The sequence below is a fragment of the Acanthaster planci genome, linkage group LG02, assembly GCF_054643075.1.
Source record: "Acanthaster planci isolate LZ-2023a linkage group LG02, COTS_SCS, whole genome shotgun sequence".
Lineage (NCBI taxonomy): Eukaryota > Metazoa > Echinodermata > Asteroidea > Valvatida > Acanthasteridae > Acanthaster > Acanthaster planci.
Window position 1 is genome coordinate 4,639,111 of NC_141778.1, and position 13,617 is coordinate 4,652,727.

The 13,617-nt window shown below is 42.4% G+C and overlaps 1 protein-coding gene across 2 annotated transcripts; it reads left to right on the top strand.

Annotated features, from left to right (window-relative positions):
• Positions 1-545: 545 nt before the first annotated feature.
• LOC110975355 (T-box protein 1-like) lies at positions 546-13,617 on the top strand. 2 transcript variants are annotated; one of them, XM_087132920.1, is made up of 8 exons: positions 546-734; positions 2,478-2,566; positions 3,688-5,271; positions 8,111-8,265; positions 8,846-8,961; positions 9,460-9,591; positions 10,281-10,342; positions 11,247-13,617. In XM_087132920.1, the coding sequence occupies exons 3-8, from the start codon at positions 4,364-4,366 to the stop codon at positions 12,136-12,138; spliced, it is 2,265 nt and encodes a 754-aa protein (XP_086989046.1). In that variant the 5' UTR covers positions 546-734; positions 2,478-2,566; positions 3,688-4,363; the 3' UTR covers positions 12,139-13,617. The 2 variants fall into 2 exon arrangements, with proteins under 2 accessions (XP_086989046.1, XP_022083481.2); XM_022227789.2 differs by lacking the exons at positions 546-734; positions 2,478-2,566 and having other exon boundaries at positions 3,246-5,271.

Below are 13,617 nucleotides of genomic sequence, written 5' to 3' on the forward strand. Positions count from 1 at the left end.
GGTGCGTTCGATTAGCTTAATTCACGGCACAATCCTGACCTGCATTTGGCCGTGCGTATTAGGGTTAAACAACGAGACGTTGGGAATGAGGATCCGGAGCACTCGTGCAAACTAAGGCCCCCCCCAAAAAAGTCACCTGTTTCATTCGCGTCGCCGTAGTGCTCGTCAGCAAAATAATTTTTTGTTTATTTTACATAAAACGATTTTCCCAAGCCGCCAAACCTACTTGGTGGTCAGGAATTCTTCTACCGCGTAATTTTAACATGTTTTTGATGGGAGGGGTTCAGCAATATGCACAGTGAAGGAATCCCCCGAGGCCTCCATACATTTCAGTGGGGCATTCTGATCAGATGACGTCATTCGTGAATCTTTACACGAAGGCCGTGTCCGAATCAGTTGGCTGCAGATAGATATCATGCACGATTCTATGGGAACTATCCGTGGATGCTGCCAAATACTCGGTGTAATTTCCGGCCGTAGCCAATTGATTCGGACCCAGGCCTACGTACGTCTGTGAACCAGACAAACGAAGTGGTCTGCGTCCTGCGTAAGTATACAAATTGAAAACGCTTTTGAGCAACAAACCGTGAGAGGCCAGTCTATTTCAGTGTCGGCGAGGCAGTGGCGGCACATACGCATGCAGTGCATGCATTGACGCTGGACATGCATCGCGTTATGACCACCAAACATGTAACAACTCAGGCGTCGTTGATCGTCACTTGTCAAGACCAAAGGTAGATTAGAGTGGGGGAGATTTTATTTTCTGACCTGAATTTTTTCATCAATATGTTAAATGCAGCTTGTTTCTTATAAGCTAAAACAGAAATCAATTCGCACGGTATATCTGAGAATTTTATTTTCAATTTTGACTCTGAAGCTGAACTGTTTTCATTAATTTCTTTCAAAGGCTGTTTGACGTGCAACTTGTTTTCTCTAAGCTTAAACAGAAAACAATGTGCAAAGAATGTCATATACTGCTACCTCATGAGAATTTCTTTTAAAACCGGAAACTTGAGCTGAACATTTATTTTTCACATGGGATTTTTCCATTGCGGTTGTGCTACATGTACTGTTTTTTAACAAGCTCAGTCTTGCCAAGAATAGAAGCCACTTTTTTGAGTGAGATGACTGGAGCCGTTGCCTCTTGTCATATTTTATGGTCTTTTTATTAATTCAAAGTTGTTTATTCACACTTCTTGTGGTAACAAGGCCATGCGCTCTAAAGTATATGGGCACGTACATCACATCGAAGGGGAAAAGGAGGAAGATAAACAAACAAACAAACAAACAAACGCGTCCCTGCAACACTTTTGGGCCTAGCCATGACCAGAAACCGGAGTCTTTTGGGGGGGTCGAATCGAACGCAATGGCCCAATGAACACCAAGATTTTAAACATTTAGGCAATGTGAACTCCTTTTCAAAAGGTATGTGGTTAATCTTTTTTTATGAACTCCGCGACTTCACTCAGCGCAAGATAGTAGTATGCCTACTACATGTACATGTATAATGTAATTAGTAACTTGGAAACGGGACCCATGACACGGCTGTATGGCTGGTCAGTAGCCCAGTTCAGACGGAACTGCTAACGTGTCTAACAGAATGATGCGAAATGCGACGACCAGGAAAGAGAAAACGAAAGGCCAACAGAAATTGTAAATGGTGGTCTTTAGTGCGATTTCGTTAAAGGCGGGTCTACTTCGGCACCTTCCTGTGCATCGAGAATACAGTTGATTAGTAATGGTTAAACGAGCTTGAAATTGCCAAATACTGCACCAGAAGTTGCACATTTGAATATAGAGTTCTGTGCCTTGAGCGACACTACTCTCTTATGCGTCCGATCTCCCTTCGGTGTAACCAAGGAGGAAGGAAGACCTCAGTGCTCAAACCTGTAACCCCTCGTTCCACACGCAGGAGAAATTCATCTATTAGGACGTTGTGGCCCAAATGTACAATGTAGTAGAAATGTTTGTCCTGAAAAATCTTTTAACGTAAAAAAAAAAACCGAAAAAAAAGCTACAGATCGTGCTCTGTTTGGGAAAAACCTGGAATCTTTGAAAAATCATTTCTGAAAAAGTGAAGGAATAGATATGCGCAAAAGCCTTGACATTTTGAAAATTGGCTTTTGAAAGAATACTTTGCACTTAAATACTTATCCACTTTGTTTATTAATTTCAAATGATGACAATAATAAATAAGAGAAGCAGAGAGTCGAGCGCTAAGTTCAAACACCCATACAGTAAAGCATCACGAATATTGGAATCATGTACCGTACGTGTTTTGGAAAAATGAAACTGTAAATAAAATATTTCTGTTGGCTAAAAAAAAATGATTGGCCGGAACTTGCACTATTCTGGTAAAAGGCCTGACATTTCGAAATAAACATTTCTCAAAGGATTTTAGGAAAGTTGTCTGTATGCTCTAAAAGGTGCGATTTCGAAGCACTATTGCATCACTAGAATAATTTGATTCTTTGCAGGATGTCCCCTCAGCAAGCTCAAAATTTAAGGAAGGATGATAAACAAACACTAGTCTGTAATCCCTTATCCTGGAGTCAGCGATTTCCTGGTAAGTCTAGCTCCTTCGTGCGGACTACACGTTGACCCTAGACATGTTAGGCAGTCCCAGTAGCATTTGGATTGCCAAAGTACTTTCAGATAGGCGCAGAGGAATAATATTTCTCGAGGCAAGGTAATGGGGGGGTCAAACCGTCATTTTACCAGGGGGTTTCACACACGTTTGTTACTGTATCTTTCCAATTTCATCCTTGATAAAGGCATTCCGTGCCATAAATATATTTCATTCAAATTTTACACATTTGTGTCTTTGAGACTTAAATATGAACATGGAATTATTAAACATAACGTGACTCTGGTACACAGAGTTATCTGATTGCGATAACAGCATTACATGCAATTCCCAAAGCTAAAGACAATGTTGCTATACTGCGTGATCCAGTGCAAGCTTTTGCATGGCGACCACCAAATCCGGAATGGACTGGTTCCTTCGTCTCGTCTAGCCTACGCCAAATTTAGTCACTCTAAAATTGTCTCTTGCTGTACAATCTAATGGCAAGTTTACAGTTTTTGTAAAAACTTCGTTGACAACGCCCTCAGAAGAGGGGTGCAGTTAAAGATAATTTCTCTCTCTTTTCTTTCCTTGTGATTTACAAATGTATTTTTTCGTTCTTATTAATCCCCTTCCACTCTTGATGCACATAATAGGAGGGAACTAACGGTAAACGAAGGTATTCTGAACCAATTGTCTTTAATTTTGCGATCTTCTCATTTTTCTGTAAATCCAGAAAGGCTTTATGTTTGAGGGTCTTGTTAATATTTTCCATTTGTTGATAACCATTTTTTGACTACCTGTTCTTGAACCCGAGCATACAAGAGCATAATATTACGTACACGCGTGATTAATTTACTCTGCAGAAGTTTTCAAGTGTCAAAAGACAATCTCTGAAAGCTGCCAATCAGCAACAGCCTGTACGAACTTGATTTGTAATGACAAATTTTCTTGTACGGCGTTAAAAATGGCCAATATTTGAAACTCAATAGTACATGACTACATCAGATTTTTCCAAATCAAATTGGTGGATTTAAATGAAACAAGTTTTAGAATAGCCTGGAAAACCTATACATATTGTATCTAAATGTACTGTTACTTGCAAGTTGCTTTCGTTCCAGGCTCATTCCCGTTTTCCCTTTAGGGGGGGCGCCTTGGTTTGAGGAACCTGGACAACACCCTTCCGTTATCGTCGATACTCATTGTCACGTGTTTCCTATAGTAAAGCCTGGAGATTGATTTTAGTCAAGTTTGAAACTTGAAACTGTAGTGGAATGAATTCTGGCTTGTTCATCGACTTGAACTAGTCTAGGCTATTCGGAACGTTCATTTGTCTTCCAATTAGGAGCCACTTCATCCCCTTGTGTGTTCTTGAACCGTTTATTGGTGCTTATTCCGCCCGATTAGCCGGCTTTACGGCTGGTACGCCACCTGGGAACACAGCAATGCATTGTGCCTCCCCCATCCAGGGTTTCATTCAAAGTGTACCAAGCCACAGCTGTCAATCAGTACCACTGACCAATCACAATGGACTGTTGGAACTCACTGCCCAATCACAATAGGCGAATCCGTGTCGTCTTGAGCAGTGTCCCGACGCCGTAATTACACGATCATTCATTGATCCACCATTCATTAACTTCAGGGAGGGGAGTTTCTTACTGGCATTAATCCGAATTCGATTTTTTTCCACCCACACGGGCACTATTCATACCTCGGTCAACATTTCGTCGTCAAGGTTGTGATTTTTAGCACATTCCTTTGCTGTTTTCCTCACTTCGCCTTAAAACTGAAACAGTTATGCTTCGGGGTGAGTTTGGCTCCAAATTGCCGCCCGTGGGGCAAGGGGAGAGGTATACAGTGTCACACCATGGATGGACCAAAGATACTGAACAAGGGAACACCAATCATTGTCTTGCACCTGCGAGGCCCAACGGTGAGGGGATCAACATCCAAAGCCCATCAAGTCAGGCCGGAATGCAGCCAGGAAAATACGGTCAAATGCTTGATGACGGCACCAGCAGGGAAACAGAGGGACAGGATACCCGGAACCAGCATCCTCTGACAGTCAACACCGAGTGTTGCACGCCGAGGGACGCCGAAGAGCATATCACTGGTCCCCACCAGCAAGCTAACCTTTCACGTTACGCATTTGACAACCACTTCCATCCCAGCCCGGAGTTAGCGAACTTCTCAACGCCACCAGTGCCAAATTACCATCCTTACCATCACCAGTATCCTCTGCATAGTCCTCTTCACCATTTCCAGCAGCCTCGTGGTGGATCCATCTATCAGCCGGACTCCCTTAACCTTTCAGAATACCCCGAAGCAGCTCCCTCGAATCCATCAAACCCTGGCAGTCACTGCTTCCTCCCTGCGGGGTGCTCCTCTCCAAAAGTCCCATCATCCAACTGCTCGTCTCCGGTGGAGTTCGAGGACCTTTCACTGAACTCTAAGACACGCCCTGCAGCCGGACCGAGGGGGCTAGAACTCGCCGGCGTTCCCAGCTTCCCCATCCCGGGTGCCGAGCAGTGCTTGCAAGAGCCGTCTCCACAGAGCGAGCGTCTCAGCCCGGAGCAACAGGTACCGACCTTGGGCTCGTCACCCCCGTCCGGATTCACCAAGGCATCAGTGTTCCTCTGCAACAGTGAGCTATGGAGGAAGTTTCACGAGCATCGGACGGAGATGATCATCACCAAACAAGGGCGGTGAGTATATTGGCCAACTTTGAAAATGTCCTATTTTTCCATTCATCTTTTTTCACCTCATTTTCTTTACCCGCGTTTTAAAAATTTCAGCTGTACCTTTTAATCGATGCTTTATATAGCCGTTTTGCCTTGAAGCTGTTGGTTAAAGTTTCAATTAAGAAAGGCAGAAGACACCGACATGTCCGATTGGTTTCTGTCATGTCTGTAGCACTTCTGTTTGTTGATTTTTTCCACCCCTTGCTTCTATTCCCCGTTGAGTACAAATATTTTGAAACTATTGGACATTTTTTTCAGCATGGGGATGATGGTCGTATACAAAAGAACATTTGTTTATCAGCAAGATTAGGTAGAAAAGGAGCTATTGCTGATACATTCCTTGATCTTCAAACAACTTCAACTTAAGGGCAAATATAAATTCGAGTGTGTCTGGACTCGTCAATTTAATTTCAGTTATTGTTTAAGACTTTCACTCGGGCTTTCTTGTACAGTGAAAGGCGTTCACAAAGTTGAGGTTTCGGGAAAACTTTTAAAATAACGAAAGAAACATAACGATAGTCGACAGGATTTCTTCTGAGTGCGTTGTTTACTCCGTTGAATGGTATCGTCTGTAATATTAATGTCAACGAAACAGCCTACAAGACATTGGTTCGGCTTCAACTTCTTGGGATCCTGATTCGAAGTCAGACATTCATCACCCGGAACGAGTTCAAAGACTGGCAGCTGTAAGATTCATCTACAACATAGCGCGTCACCAGGGAAAGTTACATCGATTTTCTCAAATCATGGATGGCTTACTCGAGAGCAACAAAGAAAAATCAGTCGAGTAGTCATGCTCAACATACTCAATAAGATTCTGAATGGGATTGTTGATGCAGCAGAGGCTTTTGTCACTACAAACACACGATCATCTCGGGGACACAAGCATAAATTAACCCAAGTATATGCCCGAACCAGTGCCTTCAGCAACAGCTTCTTTCCACGGACAATCGAGGATTTGAATAATTAACCTCTCACCTAATATTGCTGAATCTGGAAAAAAATTTACATGCAACCTTTAGAGCTGAACTTTTCAAATTGTTCAGTGCTTGTAAGTAAGCTTCCGAAGACATGTCTAGCTCCACGCCCCAAACTAACTTTCAAATTGGTGTGATGTTTCCTGATGGAGGCTTTTCCGACTATTCAGATTCAGATAGTCTCTCGACTACCACTACATGCTTTGTGAACTCCAGTCTGATACTTTATGGTTCATGTTTCGAGATCAAACTCCAAAAACTTGGGCTGGTTATTATCATCCTTCAGTTATTTTATACACTGCTTTTTATTTTCTCGTGAAACTCTCAGCAACAAGTACACACACGTATGTTTACCTTTGTTTATCTGTGCTTCCCTTCTCTATTATGGTCGGGCAGCCAGTTTACCTTACTCGTCAAATCCAACATCAAAGGTGATTGACCGACGAGTCATGCAACCCTTTAGTCCAGATTTCTGCGTCACGCCGGCTGGTTAGTCTTTCTGAGAACCCCTTGCACCTCTGTAATCGCTTTAGAGGAGGGTCTTTCCGGCTGAACTTGGCCAATTAACACTTGGTGACTAAACTCCTAACAGTCGTCGATATCTGCGGTTGTAGTTAGTAGAGAGTTATTTTATTTTTTATATTTACATGTATATGTTTTCCGTCGATAGACAACTGACAATTCGTCTTTGTTTTGCTATTATGTGTCATTTACTTTGATGACATTTTGCGATATCATAACACGAAAAGAGCGTTTGAACCTTGACCAGGAATGTTGGAAACTTTTACTCTTGAGATGTTATTTTTTTGGCGGTATTTTTTGGCAAATGATAGCCACTGTTGGGAAGTCCATTTCAGAACAGATAATGGCCGCTTAATCATACTGCAGTGCAAAAAGGGCGACTACACGTTTGGTCAAAATGTAATCCAAATGTATGGGAATCACCAAGATTTTTTTTTCCACGGGAATTTCTGGGGTTGGGGGCACTCATCTGCTCTAAACTGGTAGGCCTAAATCAATACAGTGGGAAGGGTCCATTTCAAGCACAGCGATTTCCATAACTTTTTATTTGTCTAATTTCTTTGTGCCCTCTCCCTTTTCCCTCTCTCTTTTTCCCTTCTTCTTTTTTATGGGGGGGTTAGCTCCCCTTTCCCCTCTCCATGTCTATCAGTGTAAGCCAGACGCCAAAAACTCTCAGTTAGTAAGGCTTTGTCCGCATTGGGGCTATGGCTTGAAAGTACAAGCCACAATCATATAGGGTCGTGTTAAAATTCAAGTCGTGGTTAAGTACTACGGACACAACCCGGCCCATGACATTGAAAGGGCATTGACTGGCCAGTAGCCACTCTGACGGTTTTGTTGGGCCTGCTTGCAGCCTTCAAAATAGACAATGTGATTTAACTGCTTCATCAAACCAATGTTTGACGCCCTTTGACATTTTCTGCAGTAAAAACGACTTCTATGAATAAGAGCTTGAAATACTAAATCTGTATCTACATGTATCATTCTCATTACATGTAATTTGTTGGGAGATTTTGTCGGTTCTCAAATACATGTAGTTTGATTTTTAAACGCCTAATAAACAATAATTCTTTAAACAATAACTTGTTAAATTCCATTGTGCGTATGAAATTCAAAACAAGGCACACTTTTTTTTTGGTTGTCAAAAACCTAATTCCTTTTTCGAAACAGATTTAGACGGTTTGAGTGGCAAAAATAAAAAAAAAATTCATTACAGACCCACCAAAAGTTAATGTTGTAATAAATAAATCAAATCGTCTTGGCATAACACGTTCTGTTTTATTGACTAATGTTCTCTCTCTCAGACGTATGTTTCCTCAACTGGTCTTCCGTTTGAGCGGCCTGAACCCTACAACCCACTACAACGTGTTCGTTGACATGGTCCTTGCCGATCAAAACGCTTGGAAGTTCCAGTGCGGCAAGTGGGTGGCCACGGGGAAGTCGGACGGAGTGCCTCGAGGTGAGACTACGGGTTGACGGGTTGACCTTTCCCCCGTTTTATTTCAGGTCGCACTCAAAAGCTACTTCCTGAAAATGGCACTGAATCGAACAAAAAAATGTGGTTGTTACTTTCCAGATATGAAATTAAATTCACAATAAATTTTGCACTGCTTTACGTTTTGCAGAGCCTATGTCATGTGTAGTGATGGAACTCAGGGATGTTATGCCTATTATCAGTGGCGTATCTGGGATGAAAATTTTATGAGGGAACCGGGGAAGCACACACTTTTTCAGGGCCGGGCTCTGAAAATACAGCCTTGGGGTGCCAGAGGAGCAAAGACCTCTGTTAGGAGGGGGTGGGGTGTGCCTCCCCTTCCCATGCTCGATATTTTCACAACTTTTCTCAGTTATGGGATCATTGTATGTGAATACAATGGATAATTGTAAAACATCTTTTAAAAATTGTATCTTCTGGGCGACAGTTTCGTCGCTTCAGCTCGATGCAATGAAGAAATGATTTGATTTGTCGCTTTACTGATATCATATTGTCCAGCTATTGTCTCATAACACTGACCGATTCTCTGTATTATTTGTTACAGCTACGGGTATTTATAAACACCCAGATTCCCCAAACACTGGTGAACACTGGATGCGACAAGACATCGCTTTCTCCAAGCTGAAACTAACCAACAACAGGGGCAAAGACAGTGGATATGTGAGTACATGATGTTGAATTCGTCTGACTTGAAGACAACATAATTGTTTCAATTTGAGTCGTCATAATCATCACTGACTGGTTTGTATCTAACTGATAAGACGTGGTGGAGGGTCATGTCATGTGACAGTGGGACACAGGAACGCCTTGAAATCAGATTTGCAACCTGAACTGTGCATTTGACTGGCATCTGGGCAGCTTCAAGACGGCGTGATTGTTAAAATAAAAATCCTCAAGATCGTCATAAGCATGAGACTAATTTATGTTAGGTCTTCACTGTTTGCGTCGTCTGCTAAACGTATGCGCATCTTATGCACGCATCATGTTATCTATAATTAGTTAGTTATCTATAATTAGTTTTTCCCTGAAATTGACCTTGAGAGCAGTTATTCAAGAACAAGTTCAAAAATCTGAACTCGCCGTAATTATCTCTAAAATGAAAAGATAAAGACTGAACCTCTCCTCTTCTTCGATTTGTTTTTTCTTTCTCAATTCTAGCTTGTGATTAACTCTATGCACATGTATCAACCTCGGATCCACGTCTTGGACCTGACAGGAGCCCGGGTGCTTCAGACACACAGCTTCCCTGAGACACAGTTCATAGGAGTGACAGCCTACCAGAATACTGACGTAAGTGCACGATGACTCAGATACTGTAGGATTGGTGCTTTGAACTGCATAGCCTAACACCAGACATCAAAATACAATACATAGAGCATATCAGATTTTCACAAAGCATCGATCTTCCTCAGGTTTGTAAATAGCTAAGTGTTGTTTTCGTCTTGTCTTTTGGACGTGTGTCGAGTTTTTTGTCTTCTCACTTAGTCTAGTGTCCGCTGAACACATATTGATAAAATAAAATGCAGAGTAGTAATTTTTGGCGACTCGACTCGGCTTGAGACACTTCATTACAACGACTCGACATGAGTGACTATGTTACAATGACTCGACTGGACTCGTTACAACTGTGGACCAATGGGAGGAGCCATCTAAACAAACTTTGGGTGCCTTTCATTTCCTGAGCACGTACCTGTGAGCATGCCGGAATTCCTGAAGTGTGCTCATTGTGAATGGAAAAAAATATACCAATACACTGGCGAAAACCGAACTTGTCGGAGGTTGACGTTTTATCCGAACTGCACTGTTTTATTTTCGTGTTTACAAGGAAAGTTCTGCCACCAATCATGACACTTTTCGTTGTTTTGCCTGTGTGTCTGAGGTAGCACATACTGAAATCGCAAGATTTTAGACATTATAATTTTCGTTTAATATTTTGCCGACTGGAGTTTTATGTTGTAATTGATATTTTCTCTTTGCAGATCACTCAGCTCAAGATAGACCACAACCCATTCGCAAAAGGGTTCCGAGATAATTATGACAGGTTAGATTTTTTACATATCTTTTATCTATTAAGCATCAGGAGAATGAAAAACAGTAACTGGTTAGTAGGGTTATTGAGTAAGATGATGTAAGAGATTTTGAACACAGGGTCTAAGGATGATTCTTTTTGTAAACTAAACCACTTGGTCTCCATCAAAGGAATTTTTAGCGTCACCTGTACTAATTCCCAAAATGGAAGCATTAAAAAGGTTCCAAAAGTCAGTTTAAACATTGTATCATAAGTCCAATACATGTATCTATTATGCCCATAGCCCCATAAAATTTCCTTCAACAAGCTCATGTACCCACGGACCATTTACCCAGGGATGCGCAACCACGATCGGCCCCAGTGCAAACACATGTGCCACCTTGGTTCCATGCGTGTTACAGATTGCAATTACCCCTGCAGGCGCTCTTGACTTTTCTCGAGAAAACTGCGACCACATGACACGCGTTGCAGCATGCGACATGTACAGTGCAGCCGCGGTTATGCCAAGACAACGCGCCGACGCGGTGCTTAAATCTATTCATGTCGACGAATAAATCTTCTTCATTTATCGATTTCAAGCAGAAACGAAGTTTTAAAGAGGCAAAATCCCCCAATGTTGTGGTACACTTTTCTCAGAATGTATTATGATGAAATATTTTGAGCAGCATATTTTTAGAAAGGGTGTACCCTGACTTAAAATATTACAAGAAAAACAAAGTCGTAGACAGGAATATATGTTTTATTATTAGAGATAATCCAATTTAATTTCTGCTTTGAAATTGTGCCGGCCGTAACACGCATTGAACCAGCTCTGAGCTGAAGTTGCACATTCCTGGGTAAATGGTCCGTGATATACCTCGTCAACTAGGTATTATCTATATGTTAATTTTTTTTTTCAATGTGATTCTTCATATAGCTTTGCTACCAGAGAGCGTCTATCTTACGTGGCTAGCCTCCAGGAACAGCGTAACCGAATGAAGCCTGGCTCGACGTCTAGCGCCACCGTCCCATCCGATACATCAGGCTTGTCATGTTCGCAAAACCCAGTCCAATTCGCAGACAGTCGTCATGAACGGCGACCTCTGCCGGTGAGCCTGCTGCGAGGCTCTGAACTGTCTCAGTTGACAGATTCGCCGCCGTACGGAAGCAGCCCCTCCGGCCATGGGGTTTGCAGTGAGATGGCCACCTCCAGCACCGCCCACAGTTCTCCAGAGTCCATCATTGAGCAGGAGGGGCCATTGCCTATTCTGGAAAACCCAAATAGCTCAACCCAGCTGGAATCAGTCTTCAACACTCCACCGAACCAGAGCCCACACGGAGGGGGTGAGGGCAGCGAGAAACATCCCCCAGCGCAAAAGTTGGCAGAAGGAAATGGCTGCGGTATAATGGACAGTGGACAGCTTCCGTGGTTGAACACCCCTCCCTCTGTAAGCTCCAGTGATGCCAGTAACCCCGACTTGCCAGCGACTAAAAGGCTTCGAATTTCACCAGCCAGCTCAGGTTCGTCCTCGGCCACTTCCGGGTCGTCTGTTCTCACTTCTGGGTCATCAGCATCCACGTGCCCACCTCCTCTGATATCCGGACCTTCGGTCTCTTTCCAACGTGGAATGGACAGCAGCATATCCACAGAGGGCGCCCTGCAGTGTTCCGATCGCTCGTTGGCCATGGGGCAACTACGCTACTACGGCGTTGGCGAAAACTTCGCCTACCAGAACAATTCGCCCATGAACTATTCGTACATGGGACAACCTCGGGCAGGACTAAACCTTCCAACTACCACTCCTTACTACTTCCAGCAAAACAACTAGGCTTAACAAAGACCACGAAAGCAACTCAGATTTGTTTGTCTTCCAAACATGCCGTGACATTTCCCTGTGATTTTTTTTTTAATGGGGAATTTTACATGACGCCATGGGCCTCTTATTTCTATCAGAATGCTGCTAGAACCCGAACATAATGACCTCACGTTTTTATGCATGCTAGATTCTTTTTGTGGCTGTGGGGACAGCTGTTAAGTCAGTCGGACGTGGCCTTGCAGATACCCTTTATTCGGTTGTTGGGTTGTGTTTGTCTCTAAATTGTATACATTTTATACTGTGACTGTGGTGATCACAGCTAGGTTTATTCCCTACTGAATTATTCATATGTTTAAAAAAAAGCGCCTCGCTCAGATGATGCAGTAAGTGTACATGCAAATTTTCCACATGCATAATATCATTGTGCCCGAATAACGGCTTTTCAAGTACCCCTTTCAGATCAATCTGCTAATATTCAACGCAGAATGACATTTGAGCGTCCAAATAGGTGCACCTGTCGACCACGAACTCGCATCGTTGACAACCATTTATTGCCCGGCCGATTATATACGGCCATGAATACCATGAACAACGTCACATCAATGTCAGAAAGGGTTTCACCCGCAGCCGGACTTACTGCGAGACATATTATCCTTCACTAGACGAAGCAGCGATTGTGAACTCTAATCAAAGGTGCCACTCAGGTTTTGAAACTAACCCCATGGACATAAATTGAGTATTTTTTTTCCACGGGGAATCGATTGTCTTGTTATCATTTAACTGAGTGTAATTATTGTTAGTCTAATTCGAGGCAAATGTATTATTCTCTGGATATCAAAGACAATGCTGTATGGAAACAGAATTCTGTTGATGGGGAATCCATGATATAAGTCCGTGCTGTCCACGATCTGTGTCGGAATCAAGCATGTGAACAGCATGTGAACAACGACGATTATCTCGCGTCACTCAATCTTATCTCACTTTATCGGTCACGCCGGTTGAAAGGTTCAAACGTCCTACTAAATAAACTAGCATAATATTATTATGCCTGTATTTGCAGTATTGGCAACATGCAATATGGATAGAAAGCTGCAACCCTTTCATAGTTTGGTGCGCTTTTGAAAAATTCGTTAAGAATGACTCCGTTCGCTTTGACGTTTTGTGTTCAGGTTGCAGTTTATTTTTTGTTTTCTTTAATTTCCTTATTTTGATTTGTGGGGGGGGGGTTGTTTTGAATTGGTTCATTTTTTTTCCTACACCCTGTTTTTGCTTCTGTTAGGCCAGGTTAGAAAAACGTCGCGAATGGGTTGAAAGAAGCCATGCAACCCTTTTTGTAAATAGATAGATATTATTGTAAAGTTCTTTGACTTTAGTTAAATGTGATGTTTTGTGAACGTTGTGCAATGTTACTTTATACTAAAATGTCCTTGTCAGCCCCACGTAAAATTTCAGCTGAATAAAAAGTTTCTTTTTTTGTGAGAGGTCAAGGAA

Bases quoted from the DNA above. Each gene is read 5' to 3' on its own strand.
- LOC110975355 (XM_087132920.1), top strand. From the start codon at position 4,364: ATGCTTCGGGGTGAGTTTGGCTCCAAATTGCCGCCCGTGGGGCAAGGG. The intron at 8,266-8,845 runs GTGAGACTACGG...TATTTGTTACAG, and splicing joins GTCGGACGGAGTGCCTCGAG to CTACGGGTATTTATAAACAC. The intron at 8,962-9,459 runs GTGAGTACATGA...TCTCAATTCTAG, and splicing joins GGGGCAAAGACAGTGGATAT to CTTGTGATTAACTCTATGCA.